Raw genomic sequence first — 27,073 nt, 5'->3', positions numbered from 1 at the left:
AGGTTCCATTATAAATTTAATTAGTAAGATTTACAATTATACAAAAAGAAGGAATATGCATTTATTGTATTCTCAAAGTATTCAATATTTACCCATTTTTATAATGGCATTAAGAAGGAGGAAAAAAATTTAGAATTTAATTAATATAAGTTAAGGGTAGAATAGGAATTTTAAGTTTAACTAAGGTAGGTTTGTCCCCCAAAAAAAAAAAATAAATAAAATTCAAACAATTGTTAACGTTATTAAAGTCAACGTTTGGACTTCAGAGTAAATCATTTCAATTGAAGTTGGAATTGAAAGAGTGTACTTCCCCGTAAACCTCCAAAAAGATTGGAGTAATATATTCAATTTTTATTATTATTTTAGAACAAGGGTGTTTGGAACTTTTTGAGAGTCTAAAGTGTCTGACTATTCCTCTTCTCAAAAAAAATAAAATAAAGTGTTTGACCATTCCTTCGACTGTGTACAATCTCCATTCCCTCATCTTGGATAAACTAGTACTACAAGAGAGAATCCCCTAAGGATGATACCAAATTGATAAACCCAGAACCTCATGAATTTCATAATACCCTAGAAACCATTAAGCCAATCTCTTGGGATGACTTGATTATTTTTTTACTCTATTAATGTTTTATTTATGGTACCAACCACTACTTATGCAAAGCCGAGAAGATTGAGTTGTTGGCGCCGGCCGAGGACAACTCAAGGCCAAAGTATCTTTTTAGTACAATTTTTTTTGGAAAAATGAAATTAGAGATTATTTTTATGAGATACGTTGAACGAGTTACGAATCTAAATGATTATGATTTTTTAAAAACTTTTGAATTGCCTTTTTGTTGAATACTTTGTTTATTTGTTGTCATTTAACCTAATTTTGTTATTGTTTGGGCTATTTTTGCTGTTATTTGAGTTACTTTTTATTGTAAATTGGGATTTTTATTTTTTGTTTAAAGGGTTAATGATTATGTTTGGAGGGCTAAGATTCTTTTTGTTAAACCTAAATTATTGGGATTCTCAAGTCAAGTTGTTCAATAAATTTTTTAAAAGTAGACAAAATAGGTTAGTTTAAAAATAATTGCGTGTGTGTGTGTATGTATATATATTTCAAGTATATATATATATATATATATATATATATTTTTGTAAGTACGAATACCCTGAGCTCAAAGTAAACCCTCTCGAGCAGTGGTTCATGTCACTAAGATGAACTCATCAAGAGCTACTCCGAGCACTGAAGTGCACTCCTTGACAAGTTTCTGAAACAACGAAGCACAATTAAAATAAATAACATGATATGGGACTAAGCCTAGACTCTCTTCTACCAAAAATTGTGGTTACTAAATACCTATGTGAAGGTGGTTCCAGTCAACTCAATGAGTAAAGTCTTTTGTAATTAAATAAAGATCAATGATTCTAACTCTACCTATACCAAAACTTGATTAATATCTTGGTTTGATGATAAAAACGATCATTATAGAATGAACTCCAAAATTAAATTTCTAACTCATCTATTCATAAATAAATAAAAATGTGAAGCATTTAATACCATAGCCTTGTAATATAATAGTATTTTTTTTCTTCATTAGAATATATAATATAGAGTTGGTGTTTTAATTAATTATTTTTTATTATTTTGCTAAAAGACCAAACTTCTTTAAGTTTATAGTATAGGGTTGGTGTTTTAACTTTTAATAGTAATATGGGTGTCATTGTGTCAGCGAAGTTATCATTATCCTGTTATTTGACAAAGAAAAGAGATCTAGAGGATGTTTGGTACATGCACTTAAAAACTGAAAACATGTGTTTGAAAATATGTGTAGAAATATGTGTAATATTGTTTAAAAACTGAAAACATGTATTTGAGTGGGTGTACCAAACGAAGCCTAAGTTCTTTTGATCATGGAATTCCTAAAATTACAAAAATATTTCAAAAGAATACTGAAAGGTACGTTAGTACTACTTTTTCTTCCCCAATAAAATGCCAAGCTACTTAAACTAACTCAGCAGGATCTTGTTATTACTCAGGGAAATGATCCCACCGACACTAATAGATACAATTCCATGTCCTTTTACCTCTTTCCTTATTTCCTTTGGCAACCCCTTTCCCTTGGCTACACTAGATTCATCCAAAAGACAAATCCAAATCACTTCACCCCTTTTTCACTTGAGTTAGGGGAGAGGAAAAATCTTTTACTAGGAATTTATGAGTCTAGTTGTACACATCTTAGTTTTATGAAACAATAGCACCCCATGTGAAACGTGTACATATATTTTTTACAATGCTCGCATTAGTAGAACGAATACGGCAATATCCACTTGCACTGTAAGTCATCCATCTTCCCAAATTCATTTACATATTTTTCTCTTATCAAAATCTTATCTTTGTTATGATAATGTTATTCAATCTGACTATTATACAAAATTTTACAAGAGACTTATGTCATGCAATGAATGAAGCCAAACCAGAGAGCAGAATTAGATTAAAACCAGCGTACACTTCTGACTTCACTAAGGAGATGCATTGGGGTTTGTGTTGGAAATAAGTCGGACTTCATATAGATTATCTTCACTCTTTACTGCACACAGAAGCATATAAGAATTCTTCAAAAGGTTTGCTATGTAATGCAGTGTGTGCTTTTCAAGCTTTTGAGATTTTCACTTAATTTAAAGCATTTGAACATAAAATAATTACCAACTTCAGCCGTGATCCCTGGTCCAAAGAATGAAGCAAATTTTCCCTACACCCATGATTGGCGATCAAAATCAGCATGCAGTGATATTCAACTGACCTAAGCCCTAAGGATTACAAACAGAACTACTAAGGGTCCAAAGCCTTGTCATTACACGATCTTCATGAAATATTTGAACCATACACAGAAAGTCCTGAAAGGGTATAGCATTGTTTTACCTGTCTTTTTTCAAAATCTGACAACTTAAGAGCTTTGGCCTCAAACACCAGGACTAAACAGTATTTACCATCTTCTGTGACCTAAGACATGGTAGCAAGTGTATCAGAAAGTGGGTTATGCTCATGACATACAAATTCCAACAATGAAATGCCTATCTAAAAAGTACTAGTTTGATAGATAAGGTCTCTGTCAAACAGTAAACAGTCTCAAGTATCAACATATGTATAATAATGGAAAAGTGATCATATAAGTATTAGGATTTAGGCAGGCTAGTTGTAAAATATTGCAAAAGATATCATATTGGATGACCTCAGACAATAGAAGGTTCTACGTATCTACATTTTTGCAAGATGCCAAAAAATAGATGGGCAACCAAAATGGTCAAATATGCTTCTTTTGCACACAATAAGAAAACTCATATTGAAGTATGCGGGTTCCTAAACAGAAAAATTAAAGTTAATCACAAAAGAAGTAGCAACCAACATTGATTTGACAGAACAGTCATCAGTTATCCTTTAGAAAAGATAGATCAAGTCAGAAGAACATACTTCTTCACGAATCAATTGTAAAACAGGAGCACTTCTCCGTGGTATTCCTCCACCCTGCAAAGTATAGCAGACAAAACTGATGTTAAAGCATATGGGCAAGAGTATACACCAAGTAGAAAATCCATGACACCCACACACTTGAACCAACCCATGCCTAGCCTTGCATGCGTAGCCTGACCAATTTTTACATTCCCAGAAGAAAATAAAATAAATTACAACAAGTACAGAAGCACATCGAGCACACAAAAAAAATGTCCTTTTAAGTTAAGCTCCTGTTATGGTTTTTTTTTCTCACTCACACTTCTTTGAAAATTTGATTCCCCTCCAGTACAAGAAACAATTTAATAAAAAAAAACGATGGTAAAGAAACAAAAGTTTGCAACAACTCAAATCAGAAGAACAAGTTGTTCTTTTCAGTAGGCACAAGAAACAATATAATAAAAACAACGGCGGTAAAGAAAACAAAAGGTTGCAAGTTGCAACAAATCACATCAGCAGAGTAAGTTGCGCTTTTCAATAGGCAACGGGCCTTTGTAGACACTGCCCCCCAAGGTTCCACATGATTAAAGCAGCAGCCAGATTCTGATTACAAATCAACATTTGAAGACATAGCACTATAGCAGTGGCCCCTCAAGACTGGACATATAATGCAACAGCTACACCACAAATCCTATCTCATTTTGGCCCCCCAATAATTACTCTTCAGATTTATCCACGTTTGCATAAAATTATAATGCCTAAAAAGCACCAATACAGTACGCTAGGATGTATATTTCTTTCATCCGTAAAGAAAGTTTCTCAAACAAGATGAATATATATATATATATCTGTGCACATACATGTTTTATATGTAAAACTACAGAGAATTCAATAAATTTTGTAAGAAAAGAAAAATAGTTCACCCATGATGAGTATTCTCACCAGTCAATAGAGCTATAAAGAGCTGGCAAGTACAATACAAATCAATGCAAAATTCTTAAACAAAAAAAAAAAAAAAAATGGTCCAGTGCCCAAGAACTAATTTTCCATGATGCACAAAACAAACTACAAAGACAGATGTGGTAAAACTACAAATTTCTGGTTTAACAACTAATTGGTCAAATGGTTGAACCAATCATTGGTGTGAGAGAACCTTGAGGCTTACTGAAAACTGTGTCTACAAACTCATCTGGTCTTATAACAATCTTAAATTATATACGGTAATGTTACATTTCTTATTATGTTGATATTTCTAAAGACTTTTTTTTTTTTGGCTCCAGATCCATTCAAGCAGCTTGTTCACATTTTCAATACAAAAACCATGAAAGTAACCAAACTAGATTGGGCAATAGTGCTTCCAATAATTAGGAATACAACTACTTAAATAAATTTTATAGATCCAGAACACAGAAGCATGATAGAAACTGAGCAAAAACATGCCATACAATTACTTCTTATTGTCAAGCATTATAAGGACTACAGTTGTAATATGACACTGGACTAGTTCCATGATTCTTTGACTTTCTTACAATTCCACCTGAATGCTATATATTATGCACCCATTTCTTGCTCATATTTGTGAAACTCCCAGCTGCTCCTATATCTAGTACAACAGATGGTAGCAAATGTCGATATTCTCAAGGGACTAATGATATAAACTTCACAATTCACAGTATGTAAAGAACTAATCAATCAATATCTATATATATATAGCTCAAGGGACTTCACAAGTGCATGAGGTCTTTGCTTTTATATATATATATATATATATATATATATACACACACACACATATCAAAGCAGATACCTCATGCGGAAGTGCATGAGGTCCTGCCATGTGGCGCTTTAATTTTGCATTTAGTCTTTTTTTACCTCTTTTTATTAAGTTTATTTTACTGTTACCCAAAAGTTCACATTAACTTATTTTTACTATTATCTCATTAATCTCTCAATTGCCTAAGCTTAAACCACACATGTCTCTCTTATTCATGTCTTTTAGCATAGCCACCGTTTTAGTATTAAAAAAAAAAAAGAAAAAAAAAAAAGGACTAATAGTAATAACTAATTAGATAAAGCCCTATGGAGAGATGGAGAGACAAAAATGTTATGGATTGTTAAATGAAATGCACTATTTTACTATTACCAAAATAAAAGACCTAAGATTGACAAGGCATTTGTAAGAGAGAGAAGGAGGAATCTAAGAGGCCGCTACCTCCATCATACTGGCTTGCCACCACCATCAAGCCACTGAAAACCCTATGGGTAATTTTTTTTTTTTTTCTTTTTAAACTAGGGGCTTAAATATGATTTATGTTTGGGTAATTTGATTGGATAATTTTTGTTTTGGGTATATAAGTAGAGAGAGTCTTTGGTGCGCAATGTAAAACCATATTCTACCATGATTTTAAATCATCTATAAGACATACATACACACACACTTTTTCACACCCTGTCTTAATGTCGCATTATCGATGTGTGGAAGACGATGAGAGAGTTAGGTATACTTTTATTTCATGATATGCAATTGGTGAACACAACACAAATGAATTGATTTTCATAGTTTTGTTACTCTTTTGCATTAATTTTTGGTTTCATGATTTTTTTTTTTTTTTAAAATCTTACCTTGAGAAGGCTACAAATGTGTAGTGAAGTTATTAAAATAACTTTTAATATCTCAAAATGGATATGTTTCTTTACTCTAATTTAGTTTACATTTTCTTTATAATATATGTACAACATTCTCCAAAATTGTCTTAAATAAAATATCACAAAATTATCTGTGCATCGCACAGACTGTTGGGCTTTTGTGGAGCCTAGTTGTGTTTGATCCAGTTGACGACCCGACCCGACCTGAATAATATTACGTGGTTTTTAATAGGATATTTTTTTAAGCTTAGTCCATGGACCGGAGGCTTGGGCTGACAAGCCCAAGCCGTAGTTTTTGGCCCGTTTTGTAGCCCATTGTGAATCCTGTGCGCAGGATGTAGAAAACGCACCTTTTGGTGATTAGGGTTTAGGGTTGTAGTTTTTTTTTTAGAGAGAAAAAACTGTACTGCCGCACTTTGTATTTTTCCCTGATAATAGTAAAATCCCTGCAATTCCGTGGACATAGGCAAATTGCCAAACCACGTAAATACTGTCTTGTACGTGTAATTATTTTTTCTTTTGGAGTGTGTTTTCTCTATTCTTTGTTTTCTCACAGGTTTGGGAATCTCAGGTCAATTCCCTACACAGACAACCTACTAGTTTATACCAGAAGGAAGCACTTATAAAAAAAAAAAAAAAAATCACAGTATGAAGATGGATTACAAATACTGTTCAATATTTGTTGGATTTTCTTTCACAATGGCAGTTCTCCGTTTCTGGTCATGGTTTCTTTTCTTCAGATGTGACTCATTTAATTGTGAGTAGCTAAAATCCTTACTCAGAATTCTTATTTTCTCCCTCCACTATCATGTGTAGGAAAGTTGATTTGAAGTGCCAAGAGCTTTTACAGTTTTGATTTATAAAGAAGCCAATACAAATCACAATGTTTGCAGAAAGCTATTCAAACGCTTCATCAAATGAAGAACCAGATAATTCTTTTCCTATAATTTTTCCCTATTATCATTTCTTACTGAAACATACTATATGAAGTTTTTCATCTTATCTAAAACTTTGTAGTCTCATTTTACAAAGATAAGCCAGTGAAAAGCAGGATTGACAACAACATCAAACTCTTTTGCTTTCTCTTTAAGGTTCAGGCAAGAACAACGAGTAATATATGTATTATTTAAAGCTTGAAGAACACAGGACTACAGGAGAGAAAAATGGCCTCAGTAGTTTATCAATTCAGTCGACATTCAAGCAAGAAGTTTTATGCATCAGAATTTTTTTAAGAATAGTTGTAAACTTGACAGAATTATTCAGAAACACATTATGTATCATGTAGTATAACAGAATGTAGGATGACATACTTGACCATATTGGAAAATCCGTTTCAATGCTTCATCCAAATGCTGTTCATCCCCATAGCGATATCTTATAACATCATTCCTGACCTATTAAATATGCACACAAAAAAAGTCATGCCATACATAAAATTATTTGGATAGAGTCAATCAGATTTATGGCCCATTTTTTTATTTCTATTCAACATTAATATAAAATAATATTGTTATTAGTTGTTTGTCAATTCTAGTCCAAATCTCTATAGAACAGATTAGATTGTTGCTGGATTTTGAGACATTTAGATAGAGAATCATTACATCCAATTCAATTAAGATATTGTATGAAAATATGGTTTTTTCTATTCTCTTTTGAGATGAGAATACAACTGATCAGAACATACATTCCATCTAGTCAGACAGTGAATAGTCAGCACATGATCAAACATGTTTAATTATGAGACTTGAACAAAATTGGATAAGACTTAGTGGTGCTGTTCATTTAAAAGTCGATTTTGGGGTATTCAAAATGAGTACTTCCCATGATGACATATTTTAAGCTCCTAATATGTAAAACATTGTAATGAAGATCCCTTTCTTCCCATTATTGTTTCAATCCCTTCAAAGTCAGCATTAGCACAACATGTGGAGGTCATAATTAAATAGAGAAATAAAAAAACAGGAAGCTTTCAAAAGCCCCTCCCCCCCCCCTCCCCAATCCCCAAGAAAAAAAAAAAAACAAAACAATGGTGTTATGCAACATACAAAAAGAACCAGCAAGATAAGCTTTTAATTGTTCTTAAATGTTCATGACATTATTCGATTCTAAACTAAAATAACAGTTACCAACTATAAAAGAATATTTTGAGGACCACTATTTGCTAAGATTCTGCATAAGCTAAGAAGTGAGTTGATCAATTTAAAGTACCTGTTTAAGAATTGGAGTGGCACATGTTTCTCTCAACTTTTGAGCTTCTGAATAAGTCAAGCATGGCACTGGTTTGAGTTCCGCATACTGCAAAATGGTCAAAAGGCTATTTTATGATGCAAAAGAAAGACATTGTAGAAATTTTAACAAATAAGACATGATCATAATGTCATTCCAAAAAGAAATTCCAACATAACCACAAGAAGTTTTCCTATTCATTTTTCTTTGGGAGATATGAAGTGTAAACCATACAATGAAGGTAAATTCAAGTGGGAACATTAGAATATGCAACATAAGTAAGTAGTTAAATAACTTCAACACAGTGTTGATAAAAGCGCAAGTTGCACTTAAGTGCAAAGGCCTCCTGGAGCCTAGGCACAAAGAGCAAGTGAACACCTGATTGAAGTGAGTCACACATTTTTAAAAATATAATGTAATAAATTTGAAAATAATTATTAATGAGTAATACAACAATAAATGATCAAATAATTATATAAGTTGAAATATAAAAATTTATATCATTCTCTTAATCATTTATTCATGTAATGAGTATTAATCAATATAAGTCTAAGCGCACGGTTCATTATATGTTCAACATCAACTACTAAAGTAACTAAACAATTATCACAAATGAATTAAATCGTACTTTCTTTTTTTTCATGAATGAACTAGGAGTTTCAAAACGTAGCAGTTTTGGTACCAAACAGAAAATTCAAGGGAATATGTGTAAAGGTGGAGGTGGGTGGGCTTAAGTGTATGGTAGCATACATGAAATTGACTTTCATATACGAAATCATTAGTTCATTTCAATAGTATTAAGATCAGATGGCTATAATTCATATTTGGTTCATTTTAAAAAATCTTAAAGCACGCTTTCAGCTTAATGGAAAAGCTCCCAAAACTGCACTCGCTTTAGAGGCAAAAAGCACTGGGGCTTTCATGTGCTTTTACCAACACTGCTTCAACGGCAGCAGGTTCTTCTTCCTTTTTGTTTTCCCTTCACACGCCAATCTACAACCAATTTTAGCATCTCCTATAAATGTTAATTCATTTGAATGAAAATTTCAACAAAAATTTAGGAATCCAAAGTGGCATTTTGATTTTACTAGAAGTACACCAAGAAGTAAAATTAAATCAATCCCCTACATTAAAATAGACTAAAGTCGGACCTAAATATGTTTCAATTCACATTGTAAAAAACAAGCAAAAAAAAAAAATAGCAAGCACCACAACAGACAACAATTAACGTGGTTAGGCAAAGTCTGTGCCTAAATCCACAATCAACAATATGGATTACAACCACGCTCACAAAGTCTCACTAACTCTTCAAAAAAAACTACTTCTAAATCCCAATACACCCAAAAAATTCCCTCATGCTAACACACTAGAGAAAGCTTATTCTTTACTCTTTCACAAGACAAAGATTAGTCTTTAACTCTTTCTCAAGAAAAAGCTCTGCTTCTAACTCTCTCTCACACACACACAACAAATCTACACCACCACTCTATTTATAGGGACTGTCACACCTCCTTACTTATTTTCTATTCAATGCGGAACAATCACTTTTAATAGGATTAGTGTATCTCATTTTTATTCTTCTAGCTGATGTGTGATTCCAAAACAAATAAAGAAATCTCTAAACTTCTCCTATAATGGGCTGGACTTAACACGTGTAGACAACACAACGATAGAGAACACAAGACAATATCACCAAGACATGGAAATACATGACCAAATTATCACTTCAGTTCAATGCTAATACAACAATGACTTAAGCCTTAGTGGTAGGTCGACAGTTCAATGCTAATACAAACTGAAATAAAAGAACGCAACTAATGCGCCACATTAAGTCTTACATCATTATTTGAAACGTTAGAGTAAGCAATGACAAATGCCAATCAAAAAAATCCCCATTTACACACAAAAGTATTTACCTTGAGAGCCATTCCAATGATTGCGAGAGGGAAGCCATATGTTAGCATTATTGCTGACCATTCAGATCCTGGGAGGATATTAAAATAGGCCCCAAAACCATACCTATAGATTCCCAACCAACCAATATATAAAATTAGAGCAATCCAATATATACCAGAAAGTTTTGTATATATAAGGACAGAGACAAGTTATATATCTCATGTAACTATTTATTAATGTTACAACACTCAATAACTTTTAATTAGATTAATATATATATATATAATATTATATAATAAAAAAAGGAGCATTTAGTTGAGATTAAATACTCACGACAAGAGTGAAACCCCAACACCTAGGCCAATAACACCAAATGAAACCTGCAAAAAAAAAAAAAAAAAAAAAAAAACCACACAACTTTCTTAATTTTCCAAGATTATAAAGAAATTACTATAATTTCATATAAAGTAATGATTGTATTTCTAATACAATTACATACACACACAAACACAGCTCAAAAACATAGAATATACAATATTATCAAAATTTCTAAATAAGCGCGAAAAGTAAAATGACAAAAGAGGGGCAGGTGGGAAAGGTACCTTAGCGAGGGAGAATTCCTCGTCGGAAACGATGGTTTTATTGGCGGAAGTGGTGGAGGAGGAGGAGAGCGAGGAGGCGGGTTGAGTTGACTCGGCGGCTTTGGCTTCGAGGACGAAACGGTGCGTTTTGGGAGGAATGGGTTTGAAGAAAGTGATGATGATGGGAGGTCTGGATCGTGTGAGGTTGGGTGTAGGATTAGGAATAGGTGGTGAGAAAGAGAGGCGGTTGCAGAGAGTGAAGCGGTGGTTGTGAGAGCAGAGGACAGCGTCTCCTCCTCCTCCTCCTCCTCCTCTAGCTAAAGCTGATATTGCTTTCATCTTTGTCTATAACTGTGTATCAGACTCACAGAGAGAAACAGTGTTTCTTTTTTTTAAGAAGAAGAGGATGGATACAGTTTTTGAGGACTATAGTAAAATCAGTTTGCGCTTCTCTCAACCGCCAAATTTCTGGTGACGTGTCCTCATATTTTCTCCACCATTTTAATATCCTTAATCCTTACTAGAGAGAAAGATTTAAATCATATTCTATTTTTAATAAATTTTATAATTTACAAAAATATGGAGGGAGACGCTTCCTAACTAAGCCCATTACTCTGTTATTAAAGAGAGGGTACACTTCCTTACTCGTTAGATATATGAGATTAAAATAAAATCTAACCCATGTTTTACAAACCAATCAGTATTAAAGTTGCTTTGCTGTAGAATTCCTATAATTTTAGCCAGGTGAGTGTTTTCATTTGTCATTTTTGTTAACATTTAAACAAATATTAATCTTCTTTCTTTTTTTTCTTTTTCTTTTTTTTTAGGGAAACAAATATTAATCTTCTAATTATTCATAATATGAAAAAATTTATACTTTCATTTAGTAAAGAGTCATGAAGATTTTTTATTATTATTATTTTTTTATAGATACAAAATAGATATTCTACTCTAACTTAATCTAAGTATATGTATGTAAAACTTTCTCTTAAAAACGTCTATGGTATAGTTAAATTGCTAAAGATTTTGACACAACTTTCATACCCGCTTTGGTGTAAATCCTTTTTAAAATATTTAATTAAAAAATAATAATAATAACTTAGTATGTGAAGAATAAAATTCTTAATTACTTTTTTTTTCTTCAAATACTTCAAAATAAAATTTCAAATGAAAAGAATTGGCAAAATGATATAACCAAGTTGTTACCAAACATTTTTAAATAGCTCAATTTAAAGATATTTTAGACCTAGTTTTTAAATTATTTCTAAAAATAAAAAAAGATATAATAATAATTAAATAAAAAATTTTAAGACTTGCTTTTAAATTTTACTAGCTTTAAATTTTTAACAAACAAGCATTAACATTAACATTACCAACCATTTGTTAATTTGAAACTTAATATTAAAGGAAAAAAAAAGTATTCTGTTTACAACATTTTACAATATTTTCACAACAAATCATAAGTGTTAAATCATTATTAGTTTTTATTTAAATCTACAGTTTAAATTACTTTTTTGCCCACCCATAACAACCTACCATTTCAAATTTGTTGTAAAAATATTATAAAATTGCCAAATTTCTTATAACTCAACTAATACCTCCTAAATCCAAGGTTCAAATCTCTTCTTGGACCCTCCTCTATTGTAACTTTCAAATTCTCCACACAAAAAAGGCCAAAGAAATTTTTTTTATAAGTAGTTAAAGGGCAGAGGAGAAATTACATAAAGAATCACAAAGATGCCTTTACAACTAAACCCCCAAAGAAAACTTCTATTAACATGCAATAATTTGCTTGTTTGACAAAAGATTTATCAAACCAAATTCAACATTGACGATACATCAGATTTCTAGAAATAGTTTAGGAAAATCAGTACTTCAGTAGAAAGCACTATTGTCATACAAATAAAAAAGAAATCTAGTTTTTACTAGTAGATACATTGGAATACAGTACAACCAGATGTAACACATGTTAGCAAATCATCCTCTAAACCCTGCAACTTAATATTAACGTAATCCCCTTCCCTTTACATTTACACGTCTTCAAAAAATGAAAGCAAAAGAATTCATTCAAAGTACAGTAGAAATCAAATCCCGCACTTTCTTCTTTGCTACCTGCTCCATAGAAAAGGAGAAAAAATGGTTAAGTATTCAGAGATATAAAAGGTACTGTAGGTACTAAAGCATTCCCTGTTAACATGTCCTTGAAAAACTCTAGAACAAACAGAAGCCAATTTATAGTTCTAATTCATTTTCCTTAATGCTACATATTTTCTCAAACTTGGAACTAAAAAGCTGGCTCTGGCAGTCTGGCTGGCAATAAAAATACACTGAACAAGGCACAAACCCATAAATGGAATTCTTAAAATTTGATTGAAATATATAACTTTAAGAGTGTTATTACTTGTCCTATTCTCTAAGGGCCATATTCAGCATAGGGTTTTCCAACCCATTTATACAAGGTCCACCATCAAGTAAGTTCTGTAACTCAAAAGGCCTTGCTTGCATCAAACCAATCAAATTTAACTTTGAACCTTTATATCATAATTTAACAAAACCTTCTTGCAACCAAGCACCTAAAGTATAACATCACAACAGTGAGAAGGTTTATGTCATGTTACCTCAATTCTAATGGTAATGCGTTTGCAAAATATCCAAGATTAGATGTTTGCTACATTACTTCCCCTTGGAACAGTGTGAGCAACATTTTGATTCCTTTCCCTTTTGACCCTGCAAGCAAGGCACAAGAGACATTAAAATGACGAAACACATAAATAACCAAACAAGAACAGTACCATAAATCACAAATAAAGAAAGGAAAAAAAAAAAAAAAGATGCATGTAGATACTTTTGCTTCATACAAAAAGGTACTTTCGATCTGTTTTTTTATCATTACAAACCCGTAGACCCACACAAACATCAACAGTAGATACTTTTATTAAACTTGTAATTGATACTAGGACCTAGAAACCACTTAAGTAGGACCAACGCTATGTAATGACCCTTTCATACTAAGACCGAGGAATTCAAAAGCTCCAGCACAGCATTTCAGCTATAATTTACCCTCTTTATAAAATAAAAAATAACCCTGATGCAGATAGGTAGGTAAGCCATTGCATAAAAGACATTGACTGTAATTGATTGATCCCAATGATTTTAGATCCAAATATCCAAATCCATAGTTTCATTTTATGATCTGCTTATGTACCAAGCTCTATCACATAAACCAGTCTCAAACCCATATTCATAATAGTTTTTTGTTTTTTTGTTTTTTGACAGGGAACCTCACCAAGGCAAGGCCCTTGGACCCACTACTAAAGAGTAAACCATGGGTATACAATCCCACCCATCATAATCATGTATCAAGTAATCCAAGAAAACTCTTAATAGGGATCAAACTCAAGATGTCTGGGTCTACTCCTGTTTTCATAATAGAATTAGTTTTGCCTAAATACCTTAAACCTTTTACTTGAACACAATAAAATGATTGGTAAGGGCAGTGAGGATCATATGTTGCCTTTTTCACATCCATCTAAGTTCTTCTACATATGGTGTGAGCCTATGGCTTAAAATTCCATTCGTTAGCATGATGGTAAGAAAAAATAATAGTAATTACGTTTTCTTGGAATTTATAAAAAAAAAAAAAAAAAAAACCTTGTCTTCCTGTAAATTTTGCAGGAGATATTTTATGTACAGTAAACAAAAAAGAACCTAGCAATCTTGCACTCTTCTTCTGACAAGCAATATTCATGCTTTGCAACTCATTGCATCAGACCAGGATGCAATGAAAAGTAAGCAAAGATTAGCTAAGGCATTCCTTATAAGCAATGCACTGCATTGGAATTTTGGGTGTAATGAGAAATGAGCAAGAGTTCTCAAACTATTATGATCCAGTGCAAGTAAAGTTACTCTCGGAAGATGAAATTCATATGGGCACCTAGAATATATGATCTACAAGAAAACTATTGGAATTAATGGATACAATAATTAGGAGGAGAGTAAACAAAATCTACCAAGACACTAAGTGAGTAAATGACAAAACTAGAGAAACCGAATATACTTGATACACATTATAGCGAACAAAAAAATACAAAGATGAAAATAGGGTAGAGATAATCATAAATAAAAGTCTTAAAAAAGGAATTTGATATTTGGACAGTTGATAGAATTTTGATAATAAATCTCGTTTTAGTAGAAGAAACAGTTAACATAGTACATACACTCCTAAAATAGGGTTGGAAGAATGCATTAAACAAGATTTTTGGGAAGACGTAGATACATTGATTCAAGGGGTAACATACAGGAAAAAGATTTTGATTGAAGGAGACCTAAATTGGTCATGTTGGAAAAGAGTGAAAGTTTTGAAAGAGCTCATGAAGGCCAAGGGTATGCAATAAGGAATGAATCAAGAGATGCTATTCTAGACTTGCAACAACATAAAAATTTGATAGTAATGAACACTTGGTTCAAGAAAATAAATTCACACTTAATTATATTCAAAAGTGAGACAAATAGTAATCAAATAAATTTTAGTATTACCTAAAATTTTTAATAGTAAATATAAAAAATAATAATAATAATAATAAAATAATATAAGGTAAATACCAAGAGAGAACATAACCATCAACATAGGTTGGTGACACTAGTAATTTGTATTAGAAGGTGGAAAAGAAGAGATATAAAACAAAGAAACCCAAGAATTAAGAGATGAGTTTGAAGGGAGAAAGACAAGTTATGTCTAAAGATAAACGAAAATGTTGATAAGATTAAAATGAAATTATTAGTTTTATTTTAAAAGAGTGGATAGGAAATTTTGGGAGAATCTAAAAGATGTGAACAATTAACTAGGAAGACTTAATGGTGGAATAAGGAGGTTCAATCAACAGCTAGATTAAATAAAGTTATAAAAGCCTACCCAGATGTAAAGACAAAACCACTTAAGAAATTATAAAATAGTGAATAGGGAAATAAATATGGTTATCAAGAGGCTAGATTTAAGACTTACGATGAATTAGATAGCAAGGAAAAAAAAAAACTAATATTTATAAATTTGTTATAACATGGGAAATGAAAGCGAATTACTTAAATTGAGTCAAGTGCATTAAAGATATAGATCAAAGAGTGCTAGTAAAAAGATGAAAAAGGTTCTCCAGACTAGTTTGGCTGGTTATGATTAAAAAAGATGATGAAATGCTAGAGAAATTCCTGCTGGTAGCGTGGGTAATTTGGACTTCTTGGAATAAGCTAATTTTTTAGAACCTAAAAGGACATCCTAGACATCTGGCCTGATCTGCTATTGACTAATATAGAGAATACAAGGAACACACCATAGTGCAATCCAGGTCTCAAACTTTCTTGATGCAAGAGCATAGCCAGAAATTATTTCAATATTTTATTTTGGATTTTCATTGGATAATTTTATACTTTAAGTTTTTATTTGTGTAGTTCGAGTTGTGATAGGGATTAGTTGTTCTTGGCAAATTGATGCAGACAGCCTAGGCTTCACCACCTAAAACAGGATTGTGAAGCCTAAGGGTTGTTTCAAATCATCACCAAACATAAAAGCATTTTGGAAAACCCTATCCACAAATCTTATTAGCCACTTCAATATGCTACCAATTCTCTAAAAGCTTCCTACTGTTGAGACTTAATGAATAAGAGTTTCACAGCTGCATATAGTTGATGAATTGTGAAATGAAAGGTGACACCTGCCAAAACAAAAGGTGAGTAAAGCGCTTTGATCAAAATGAATTAATTTTTGTTTAGCCAAAAATGAATTGTTGTTTCGACTAAAGAGTTATGTTGCAGGATTTCCAGTTACTAATTCCTTCCTTTTGTTGATGAATTTGATTCATAAATACCTTCTGAATTCAGGTGATAGAGATAGAACGAACTGAAATCCTCAAATAGAGTTTTGATAAAACAAAAGGTTCAACCATTGAAACAATTCATTGGTACTAGAAATGAAAAATGCACACCTTGAGAAAGAAATGTATTTCTCAATTGCTTGTTTCTGTTCAGCACCATACACAAACCATTTTTCGTCAGATGCAACTGCATCCCAGGTCCCCATATCTGAACAACGAAACATGATAATTCTTAGATAATGTGCATTGTATAATTATCATTGCCAATTGCAAGGTCATATAATAGTGTGTACATCAATGTCATAGTACATAGTCTCAGATGGTTCTGATTTTCTCTGTCCATATATGTTTGGGTTTTGACATAGTTCTTCAATAATAAACACCCCCAATTTTGTTGTGAATATACATATTTTTTTAATTGGATCCTCTATAAATTATATTAAAACTTTTGAAATCAAAACAAACCTTGAAGTAAAATAACATCTTCACCAGTATAGCCTTTCAATTTCCAAAATGCACGACCATCAACATCCAAAAAGATAGCCTCTGTTCTAATAGCATCAGATTTTTGCTTGCCTAGAATATACATATACACACAAATATATAAGAAAGAGGTCCACACAACTCAATAATTACTAAAGCAATAACCAAACCAACATAATTGAAAATAAGATAGATTTCAGGTTAAATTTTCTGAGTCCACTTGTGTGTTGGCTTCATGTTTCATACAAGTACATTATATGGCCATAAACTATACTGCCAGCAACTTCCTTAAACTGGAGGTTCAAAAAAATGATTTCCTGATCTTAGTACTCTGCCTCTACTTTTCTCGAGGAAAAACATCAAAATTCATGCCTACTTTTCAAATATCTCATGCCAAAGAAAATTTTGTATTAGCCATTCACTTGTCTTTTCTTTTCTTTATATTTATTGACTTGAAAACTGTCAAAAATTATTTTAGTACCAAAATTTAAATTAAACAATTAGATTCTCAACAACTAACAAACTATTAGAAAGATGCACATTTTCAACACAGCAAACCTGTGGATATACATTGAAAAGTACCATCTCTAGATTTTAAAGCATTGAATCTCCATAGGTAAAATGACTCCCTGTTAATATTTGTATTTAGAAACTGGGGGGGAGAAAAAGAAGAAAAAGTATCTAGCACAGCTTAATATTAAGCTCAAAAATTTTAAAACAACTTACTCTTAGATACCATGCCCATTGCATCAAGCCTCTCAGCATGAGCCTGAGCTGCCTCACTTTTTATTTGTGAAACAATAGCATCATGCTCTGCAATTGAAAGAGCACCACTTTTTGCTATAATTGCTTTGGCCACCTCATCCTGCAACTTCCTCTTTAGATGTTTCTCCTACATAAAAATATCAGTTTCAAATTAGAAATGACCTAGAGAACATAATTTGTAGCTCTAAACGACGCATTGCCTTATCAATTTTCTTACCTTATCCTTTGCTGCAAGAAGCTTTTCTTTTGCTTCCTTCCCTTTTCCAACAACTTTTGAATTTTGATCATCAATCCAACTCCTCAATTTTCTAGTATTAAATTAAATAAATAATAAGTTATACTCTAAAAATATTGAAAAAAGTGATTAAAAATATAATTTTCCATTAAATAAATTTTGCTTACACAGTGCCTAGAGCCTCATCACAAAGAAAATTTAAGATTCTAAGTTTCATAGAGAAATCTAGCTTGTCATATTCATCAACACCTCCATTGAAACTATCTGAGAGCAACTCATTCAATACAGAGGGCGATTCAGAGATGAATTTCCCTAGAGCTTGGCACCATGACTCTCTTCCATTCGTTGGACTTGATAAAAGAGGCCTAAACAGAAAACCCTCATCAATAATCAACTAATTCCTCAAAATTGTTTAAAGGGGAAAGAAAAAGCTTTATACATAATAGAGCAAAATTCATACTCTTCTCCCACATCTTTTTGTATCAAAGATAAGAGCTGGATATGAAATTGAACATTCATTGAATATTGTGATCGCCTTCCACGTCGTCCATATCTTAATTCCCGAAGTAAAGATTCAGCTTGTCCTTTTCTCACATCAATAACCTATTAACAAGAAAGCAGAGAAAGTGTAATATAAGATTTTTTTTTTTTTGGTTGCAAATGAGTTACTCAAAGAACACCTCACCCACCCTAAAAACAATGTGATGAGTGAAACCATATGTTCAAAACAGAAGCATTAAAACACGTGCTTGTAAGATTGGACAAACAATACAAAGAAATCAAACTCCAACCTACCAGAAACATTCATTTTAGGGTGTGGAAGCAGGTAGAAGAGGAATCTTATTAGGATATCTTTGCACCTGAACATATCCCATTAAATAAATTGACATTAAAATGGAAATTTGTAATAACCATGAACAACAGGATGACTCAAATTTGGAAGGATGTTCATAACTTACAATCACTAACAATCTACGCTAAATTTTTCAAGTGCGTGCATAACTTACAATTACTAATAATCAATGCTAAAATTTTCAAGTGCTCACAATTAATAATGGTCCCACATTCACAAGCAAAGATACCACATTATTTTATAAGATTCAAGGATTTGCATTTCAGTCTAATGTTTTAAAAAAGACAAGTTTAACTTACCTTTCCAAAAGAAGCACAAAATTCTAAAAATTGCAATGCATGTCCAACATCTTCTGGAGGTAAATCAATGTCAGCTACAGTCATTAAGCTGGCACCTTGAGGCAAAGGAATATCGACTTCATATTCTTTGTTCTCAAGAATTATGGTACAATTATCAACTTTACATGACACAGGGACTTTCTTGGGATTAACCCTGGCATTGTCATTCCCCACAGCACTTGAAGCTCCTCCATCTTTCTGAGTTCTACCATCCTTCTCTTCTTTTTTATCCTTTGAAACACGTATCTTGGAATTATTTTTCTTAGAGATGACACCATTGTCCTTTCCATTTGTTTTAGCTTCTTTTTTAGAGACCTCCGAAACTTTTGGCTTTTTTGGGCTACTTTTCTTTGGGTGAGCATCATCATTAATGCTGCCATTAGATATTTCCTTCAATTCCTCCCGCTTTGTTTTCTTTGACTTCTTTTCAACAGTGTTTGGTGTTGATATCTGAGAATTCAAGTTAGCATCAGTCTTTGCATCAAAAGAATTTTCCTTACCCTGTATCTTTGGTGAAATGGCTTCAGGTTCCTGCAGAGGAAAACAAACCTCATCAGATAAACACACCAAAAACTAAAATGCTGCTGCAAGGCACAAAGAAAAACACTAAGAAACCTTGTTTGAAGCAACAGGCTTTTTTGGTGAAACACCAATGTTTTCAACAACCTTCTGATGAACCAAATTGTCAGAATCTTTGTTATTCAGCATCTCTGAAACAGATGAATATCCCGTTTTCCTGGCTGTTATGACTAGCTGACCAGTGGGTTTGTGACCTCTTCTCTTCCTAGAAAAACAAATGTCTATCAGAATTAACTAAATACTAACAATAACAAAATATAATAACCTATGAGCACATATCATGGAACACTTACATGCAGACACTGCAATTGCAAATTCCTCTGCACTTGGGACATTTCCAGTCACCCAACATTGCCACATCTTCTGCTCTCTCTCCATATCTAAGTAACATGAACCCAAATGGATTGACCAAAGGCATACACAAAAACCCCAGCATGAATTATAACACAAAATCAAATTTTAGCAGAAGTTAATTACAAAATCTAACCTGTTCAGAAGGCATTTGTGACAGAAATTTATGGTACAAAGCTTGTTCAAGTTCATGTTCTTACATGGCGCCGCAAAGTCCCTTGTTTTTTGACGACACTTCAACATTATACCCAAAACATAAAAAATAATCAGTAAAATTGACCCCAAACAATTCAACAACTTAAATTGTCATTAGCATAGATAAATGATTATTGAAAACTGACCACAGATAAAATTCAGAAACCTAGGCTTTGCATTGTGGTTCCTTTACAAGAAGGAAATAAATTTAATAACCAACAAATTGTCTTGGTCCCAAACTAGGACTTTTTCCAACACTACCAAACAAAGGTTCAGGAATTTTTATTTTCTTTCACTTTCCCACATTTTCTCACCTACCAAACATAACAAAAAGGGAAAATTCAGCAATTAATGATGTAAATGTTGCCATGCATTTAATACTTAAACAAAAATTTATTATGAACATGGTTTTAAACTAGATTAGATCAGTCAGTAAAATCAAGTAAAATACGAATGTACAAAACTACAAATTTAATCAAATATTTAAACTTACAAGAAAATATCAACTTGATCTTTATAATAAATGGGGAAAAAAAATCATTTTATCATTAATGAATATATATATATATATATATATATCTCTCTCTTAACATTCTTAACAAAAATGGAAAATTCAGCAATTATGATTTCTTTCCCTAACATCACAAACAAAGGGAAATTTTTTATAATAAAAAAAAACCCAAGATTCAGAACTTCACTTTCCATTAGTTTCCCACATTTTTCTTGCCAACCAAACAGAGCCAAAACAGAAATTTGAAGTTCCCAGTGCAATTATGTACCATACAATTACCAAGTCAATGTTACAACTTACAAGGCCAAGTAAATCTATTGGTTCCAAATCCTACGCACTTTTTCCAAACAATACCAAACTACGAATCAGAAATTTTACTTACTTTCAAGACAAAAATAAGTTCCCAAATTACAATAGGGAAATTGAGGCCAATAAGCTTCGCAAATCAACAAGGCTTAGTTCAATAACACGTTTTCTCCCCTTTGAATTGTGTGTATGAGAGCTAATATGATTCAGAACTATGCTTTCTTTTTTACCACATTTTCCCTTCAACCAAACAATACAGAAGCAAGAATCCGAAATCCAAACAAACACACGCAATCATTTTCACACATTTTTCAGATTAAAAATTATATATTAGAATAAAAGGCAAATAAAAATTCAATAGCAAACTGAGGAAAAAAAAAACATGCCAATGAGTTTCAGAATTTAAACTTAAAAGTATACTTTCTCTCACTTTCCCACATTTTCTCGTGAACCAAACAGTAAAAAAAAAAAAAAGAAAGGAAAAAAAACCTGGTGACAGGTCTTCCCGTTCTCGGAATCGTAGATCCGATTCCCTTTAACGCGAACTCCGGGGCACGAAATCCGCTTCGCTTTGGAAATCTCACTGGCGTCGACTACTTCGTTTTCATTTTCATCCTCAACTACTTCTACTACATGCCTCCTCTTCCTTGCAGAGACTACTTTGCTTTCAGAAGCAACGGCCATATTTTCTTCTTTTCTCTTTTTTCACTTTGAGTAAAATGTTTTCAGTGATTTGAAAAAACACAGAGAAAACAGAGATGATATTTATTGATAAGTAATGTGTTTCTGAGTTTGGATTGTCTTTTCTATCTTCTTCTTCTTTTTTTCTATAAAATAAGAGCTCAGTGTGGTTTTGAGTTTTGACGATGTTTTTTGAATTTCGTTTCGTTTCCCTCCTCTTTTTGTGTTTTTGTTATTGTTGGAGTGGCGGGAGAAATTAAACACAATTGAATGGAATTGGAAATGAATTGAAGATCTAGCGGGGGAAGTGAATTCCCGGGATTTGGAAATTTTTGAGAGTATTGGTTGGAGGGCGCCAATTGGTTTTAGGGTTTAGAGTGGGCCTCAAAATGTGAAATTGAGCCACGCTTGTATCCCTCTTTTTGGTAACCAAGGGTCTCTTTGGGAAATCAATTTAAATACATGTTTTTAGTTTTTAAACAACATTACATAAATTTTCATACAAAACATTACATAAATTTTTATACATTTTTTCATCCATACATACGTATTTTTTAAAAAATTAAAAACTGTCGTTTAAACACACGTACCAAACGGCTCCAAATTTTATAACTTTTTTGTGAAGGGGGATACTTTTTTTTCCTTAAAAAAAGAAGGTAAATCACTCATTGGCTTGCGGACAAATGTTGATGAGTCGTACACTACTATTCAAACCCAAGCATTGATGGCAAGATGGATGAGTTACTTAACCACTAGACTCTTACACCAAACATACTAAAACTGGGGATTGTAATTTGTACAAACTTCATACAATATTACTTTCACTCTCACAAACATCACTTTTATATTATATATTAATTATTATATTTCATTTCTGTAATTGTGAAAAAGATTATGTGAAATTGTTGTATTATCTTTATATATTAAGAAGATTTAGAAAGTTAATTATTACTATCTAAATTGTTAAAAATACCCCTAATCTAATTAGATAGTCTCTATTCATAAAAAATAAAAATGATGTTAAATTTGTAATTCAATAAATTAAAAAAAAAAAAAAAACTATCAAATAAATTTCTTACAACTTCTCACTAGATTTCCTATAACTTCCCACTAGAGTCTTAGACAGAGACAAATTCCTCACCTGTTAGAAAGCTAATTACTACTATCTAAATTGTTAAAAATACCTCTAATCTAATTAGATAGTCTCTATTCATAAAAAATAAAAATGATGTTAAATTTGTAATTCAATAAATTAAAAAAATAAATAAATAACTATCAAATAAATTTCTTACAACTTCTCACTAGATTTCCTATAACTTCCCACTAGTCTTAGACAGAGACAAATTCCTCACCTGTTACTAAAAAACAAAAAACCTCCTATCCCATCCCATGACTCACAGCTTCCCACTCCATGTACAAACTACCAAAAAAAAAAACCTTCATCGCACATACAAAACATGTGTGATGAGGCTACTCTAGATTTACTGTTTTAATTCTATCACATTGTTATTATTTCAACCGATATTGATTATCACTTTTTCTTTACATATATATATATATATATATATATATATATATTTTGATGATGTAAATGTTGCAATGCAATCAATATTTAAACAAAAAATTATAATGGTCATAGTTATAAACTAGAGGCAACTACAAAAAAGCGGGCTATAGTCACGTTTACAAAAAAATGCGACTATAGCTGACATATAGCCGCGTTTCTAAGAAACGCAGTTATAGACTTAACTTATAGCCACATACTAGGATTTGATTTACCTCCAGTACTATTTTAACTGGACATGTTCTTTTATTATAAATATACAATGGCAAGTAGATTGGAAATTGAGTGTGACTTAAAGAGGTTTAAAGTCTGTGCTGTGTATCCAAAAGTTAGGCCCTTTTGGATATACACCACTATTAGTTTCTTCAAAATCTTCTCCGTTCTCCCCATGTATGTGTGTGTTAAAATATTTAGTATTCTAAAAAAATATACATATATATACACACAATGCCAAGTGGTAGTGAGTTTTAATACTTATCTTTTATTTAGTTAGTGGGTGATATGACAATCTCTCATTAAAACAAAAAAGAGATTCATTTAAAAAAATATTAGAGATAAGTCAATCCTTAAACTATATTAGCTTACTCAAACGAATCAGTTTAACCGTGATTCTACAAAACTGCAAATTTGCTCAAATATTTAAATTATTAGAAAATGTCTACTTAATCTCTATAGTAAATGGTAAAAAAAAAAAAAAAAAAAAATCATTTTATCAAAATGAAGACATATATATATTTGGACATTCTTAGATATTTTTTGAGTCAAGCCAAGATTGCTAATTATTTACAAATTTATCTTATTTATTTTTGAATTAATTACAAACCACATCATTAATATTCAACCTTTGATCAAATTCCAATTCAACCTTAACCATAGTTGTCAGTATCGTACGATACGTATCGTATCATGTGTAAAAAGTTCTATATCGTATCGGGGTATCGTAAGTACTTATGAATCGTACGATACAGTGTGTGTATCATATGAATCGTATCGTATTGTAAAATCATATGTATCATACGATACATAGACAGATGCTTTAAAATGAGATTTTTTATTAAGACTTGTACTTTTATTTGAATCTTACAAGTTGTTAGACTTGTTTTAAACACAAAATTATTAGGTTACTTAATTTAACTTAATATAATAACATATTCATAAGTTTTTTTTCCTCTCTTTTTTCTACAAAATGTGGACTACATAGTACACACTTACACTTCACTTTAATATTTACAAATTTATTTTCTATATCATGAATAAGATATTAATTGAAAATATAATTATTTTTATTTTTTTTCACTATTGTTATAAGTCCAAGAAACTAGAATGCTAAGAAGAATTTTTTTTTAATTATTAAAATAAAAAGAAAAAGAAGAGATAGTAAATGTTAATGATGATGAAGAAAATTTTAATGAAGAAATAAATTTGCAAAATGATAACACATGATGATAGTATTGACTTAGATGAGGTTGATTAGCCAATATGATGAAAAAAAAATAATTTTTGGGTCATTTGTTATATATTATCACTTTTGAATTTAAGCAATTTGAATGTGTATGTTATAAACACATGTTAGTTTGATTTATTTAATTAGCTTGTTAAATATTATTACATAAGTGATGAATAAATTAGTCATTAGCTAAATATATTCAAAATTTATAATGAATATACCCTTTATATATGTATATCTATAATTTTTTATAAATTTTATTAAGTGTTTGTGTATCTTACGATACACGATACGGAAAAATAAAAAATCGATTTACGATACGATTCATGATTTGACAACTATGACCTTAACTGTGAACTTAAAAAAAAAAAAATTCAACGATTTGATTTTTAGAAACATTGATTATCATATTTCGACATTTATTCAAGTTATTGATGTTGTGGTGATCTAGAGCACTACAATGATTGTCATTTTAAGAATTTTACTACATGCAGTTACTATAATAACAGTAATAGATGTGAATGCATTTATCAAAACTCATTAATTTTGTTAGTGTCTTTATCGGACTTACCTTTTAAAAATATTATAAAGACTCAAGTTACCATTTTTTTAAAGGTATATACATGTAAATGTAAAGGGTAAGAAGTATGTTCATATAAAGTTGTATGGTTTAGCCAAAGGCCTTGTAGCTGAATTGGCACATTTTCATGTACAAAGTGCTCGGGGGTTTAGGGGGGAAAGGGTTCGAACTGCGGGGTTAGTAGCATGTTGTAATTATTTCTCAAAAAAAAAAAAAGTTGTATGGTTTAGATGCTAACATATTTTACATCCAATTGAATTATATTGTATCCCAATTTGTCTCTATCTCCAATCAAAATTAGATTTTTTTTTTTTGTACTTATATGATTCCACTGCTTTAAGAGTAATTAATGCAAGAGATAAAACCTTTTTTACAATTGCCGATATGGCCTACTGTGATTAGAGTAAGAGCGCTTTTCAAGTCTACTACTTTCACTATCTTTATTATATACCAATTTGAACAAATCATGTATGTTGTTAAAAAAAATAATGTGACAAATGTTGTGTGCTTAGGCTTATTGTGCCTTTTATTGCTTGTCCAAAACAAATTTTTTAGGATTCTAATATACAGTCAATTTCAAATATTTGTTTCAAAAAATCTTTATATTAGTTTGCATGTTCACATAAGTCATCGATCACATTTTATCTTGAAGCTCATTAGAGTTATTCTTCTTTATCATGTTCCTCTCATATGGAAGTTAGATGTTTAACTTGAAGGAAAGCTTGCCCTATATTCTCATCCCATATTAACATGTTGCATTCCAAGAAACACACAATGAGGTCACTACATTCCCAAGTTACACTACAGGAAATTGGTTCTATTGCAGCCAGGGGTGGAGCTAAGAATTTTTGTTTGGAGGGGTCAAGTTGCGGCACTAATATATATATATATATATATAAATATATATATATATATATCAAGACAACCCCCCATATACATATATATATATATATACACACGTTTTTTTTTTTATTATATATACACACACATATATATACACACTTTTTTATTTGATAAGTTATATATACACACATACCCTAGCCAAAAAAAAAATAGAGCTTAGTATTTTCAATCAAAATTATGTTTGATGGTGATCTTTCATAAAATAAAATTCATTTTTTTCCATTTTCATAGTGAAATTCTTAGAAAATTTCATTTTAAATACAAATGATCAAATTTTATATTAAAGTAAAAAATCTTTCAATTGAACTAATGAAAGTTTCAAAAATATGAATGATCCCAAAACCTTGGAGGAATAAATTAGTCTCCAAATATATTTGAAACTATCTTGCTCTAACCTATTATGTGGCAACTAAAAACACATGTCATGTATAGTTTTAATAACAAGATTTTTTTTAATGAGTCAATGACTTGTTAATTGTCACATAACGGATTAAAAAAGATAGATTCAAACATGTTTGATGCCAAACTTTATCAAATATTTTACAGATATAAGAGCACATTTTAAAATAAAAAATAAAATTGCAAAAAATAAATTTATATCTTTATTACTATTAGACCATTTTTTTTTTTTTT

The 27,073-nt window shown here is 31.3% G+C and overlaps 2 protein-coding genes across 4 annotated transcripts; both read right to left on the bottom strand.

Annotated features, from left to right (window-relative positions):
- Positions 1-2,228: 2,228 nt before the first annotated feature.
- Positions 2,229-11,206, bottom strand: LOC115975825 (thylakoid membrane protein slr0575-like). 2 transcript variants are annotated; one of them, XM_031096829.1, is made up of 9 exons: positions 10,807-11,201; positions 10,538-10,584; positions 10,225-10,327; positions 8,291-8,377; positions 7,393-7,476; positions 3,458-3,511; positions 2,909-2,989; positions 2,693-2,738; positions 2,229-2,576 (listed from the first exon to the last, which is right to left on the bottom strand). In XM_031096829.1, exons 1-9 carry the CDS (start codon positions 11,122-11,124, stop codon positions 2,509-2,511), a joined length of 888 nt encoding a protein of 295 aa, XP_030952689.1. In that variant the 5' UTR covers positions 11,125-11,201; the 3' UTR covers positions 2,229-2,508. The 2 variants fall into 2 exon arrangements, with proteins under 2 accessions (XP_030952689.1, XP_030952690.1); XM_031096830.1 differs by lacking the exon at positions 2,229-2,576 and having other exon boundaries at positions 2,704-2,796; positions 10,807-11,206.
- Positions 11,207-12,592: 1,386 nt separating this feature from the next.
- Positions 12,593-22,308, bottom strand: LOC115975824. Of its 2 annotated transcripts, none has more exons than XM_031096827.1 (13): positions 21,755-22,308; positions 20,390-20,487; positions 20,196-20,282; positions 19,939-20,107; positions 19,285-19,854; positions 18,593-18,735; positions 18,300-18,497; positions 18,115-18,205; positions 17,859-18,024; positions 17,115-17,225; positions 16,761-16,857; positions 13,404-13,512; positions 12,593-12,897 (listed from the first exon to the last, which is right to left on the bottom strand). In XM_031096827.1, exons 1-12 carry the CDS (start codon positions 21,947-21,949, stop codon positions 13,443-13,445), a joined length of 1,995 nt encoding a protein of 664 aa, XP_030952687.1. In that variant the 5' UTR covers positions 21,950-22,308; the 3' UTR covers positions 12,593-12,897; positions 13,404-13,442. The 2 variants fall into 2 exon arrangements, with proteins under 2 accessions (XP_030952687.1, XP_030952688.1); XM_031096828.1 differs by having other exon boundaries at positions 19,990-20,107.
- Between the last annotated feature and the right edge of the window lie 4,765 nt (positions 22,309-27,073).

Source organism: Quercus lobata, chromosome 2 (genome assembly GCF_001633185.2).
Source record: "Quercus lobata isolate SW786 chromosome 2, ValleyOak3.0 Primary Assembly, whole genome shotgun sequence".
Lineage (NCBI taxonomy): Eukaryota > Viridiplantae > Streptophyta > Magnoliopsida > Fagales > Fagaceae > Quercus > Quercus lobata.
The sequence above is the reverse complement of the archived record's forward strand: the minus strand, read 5'-3'. Positions and strand labels throughout refer to the sequence as shown.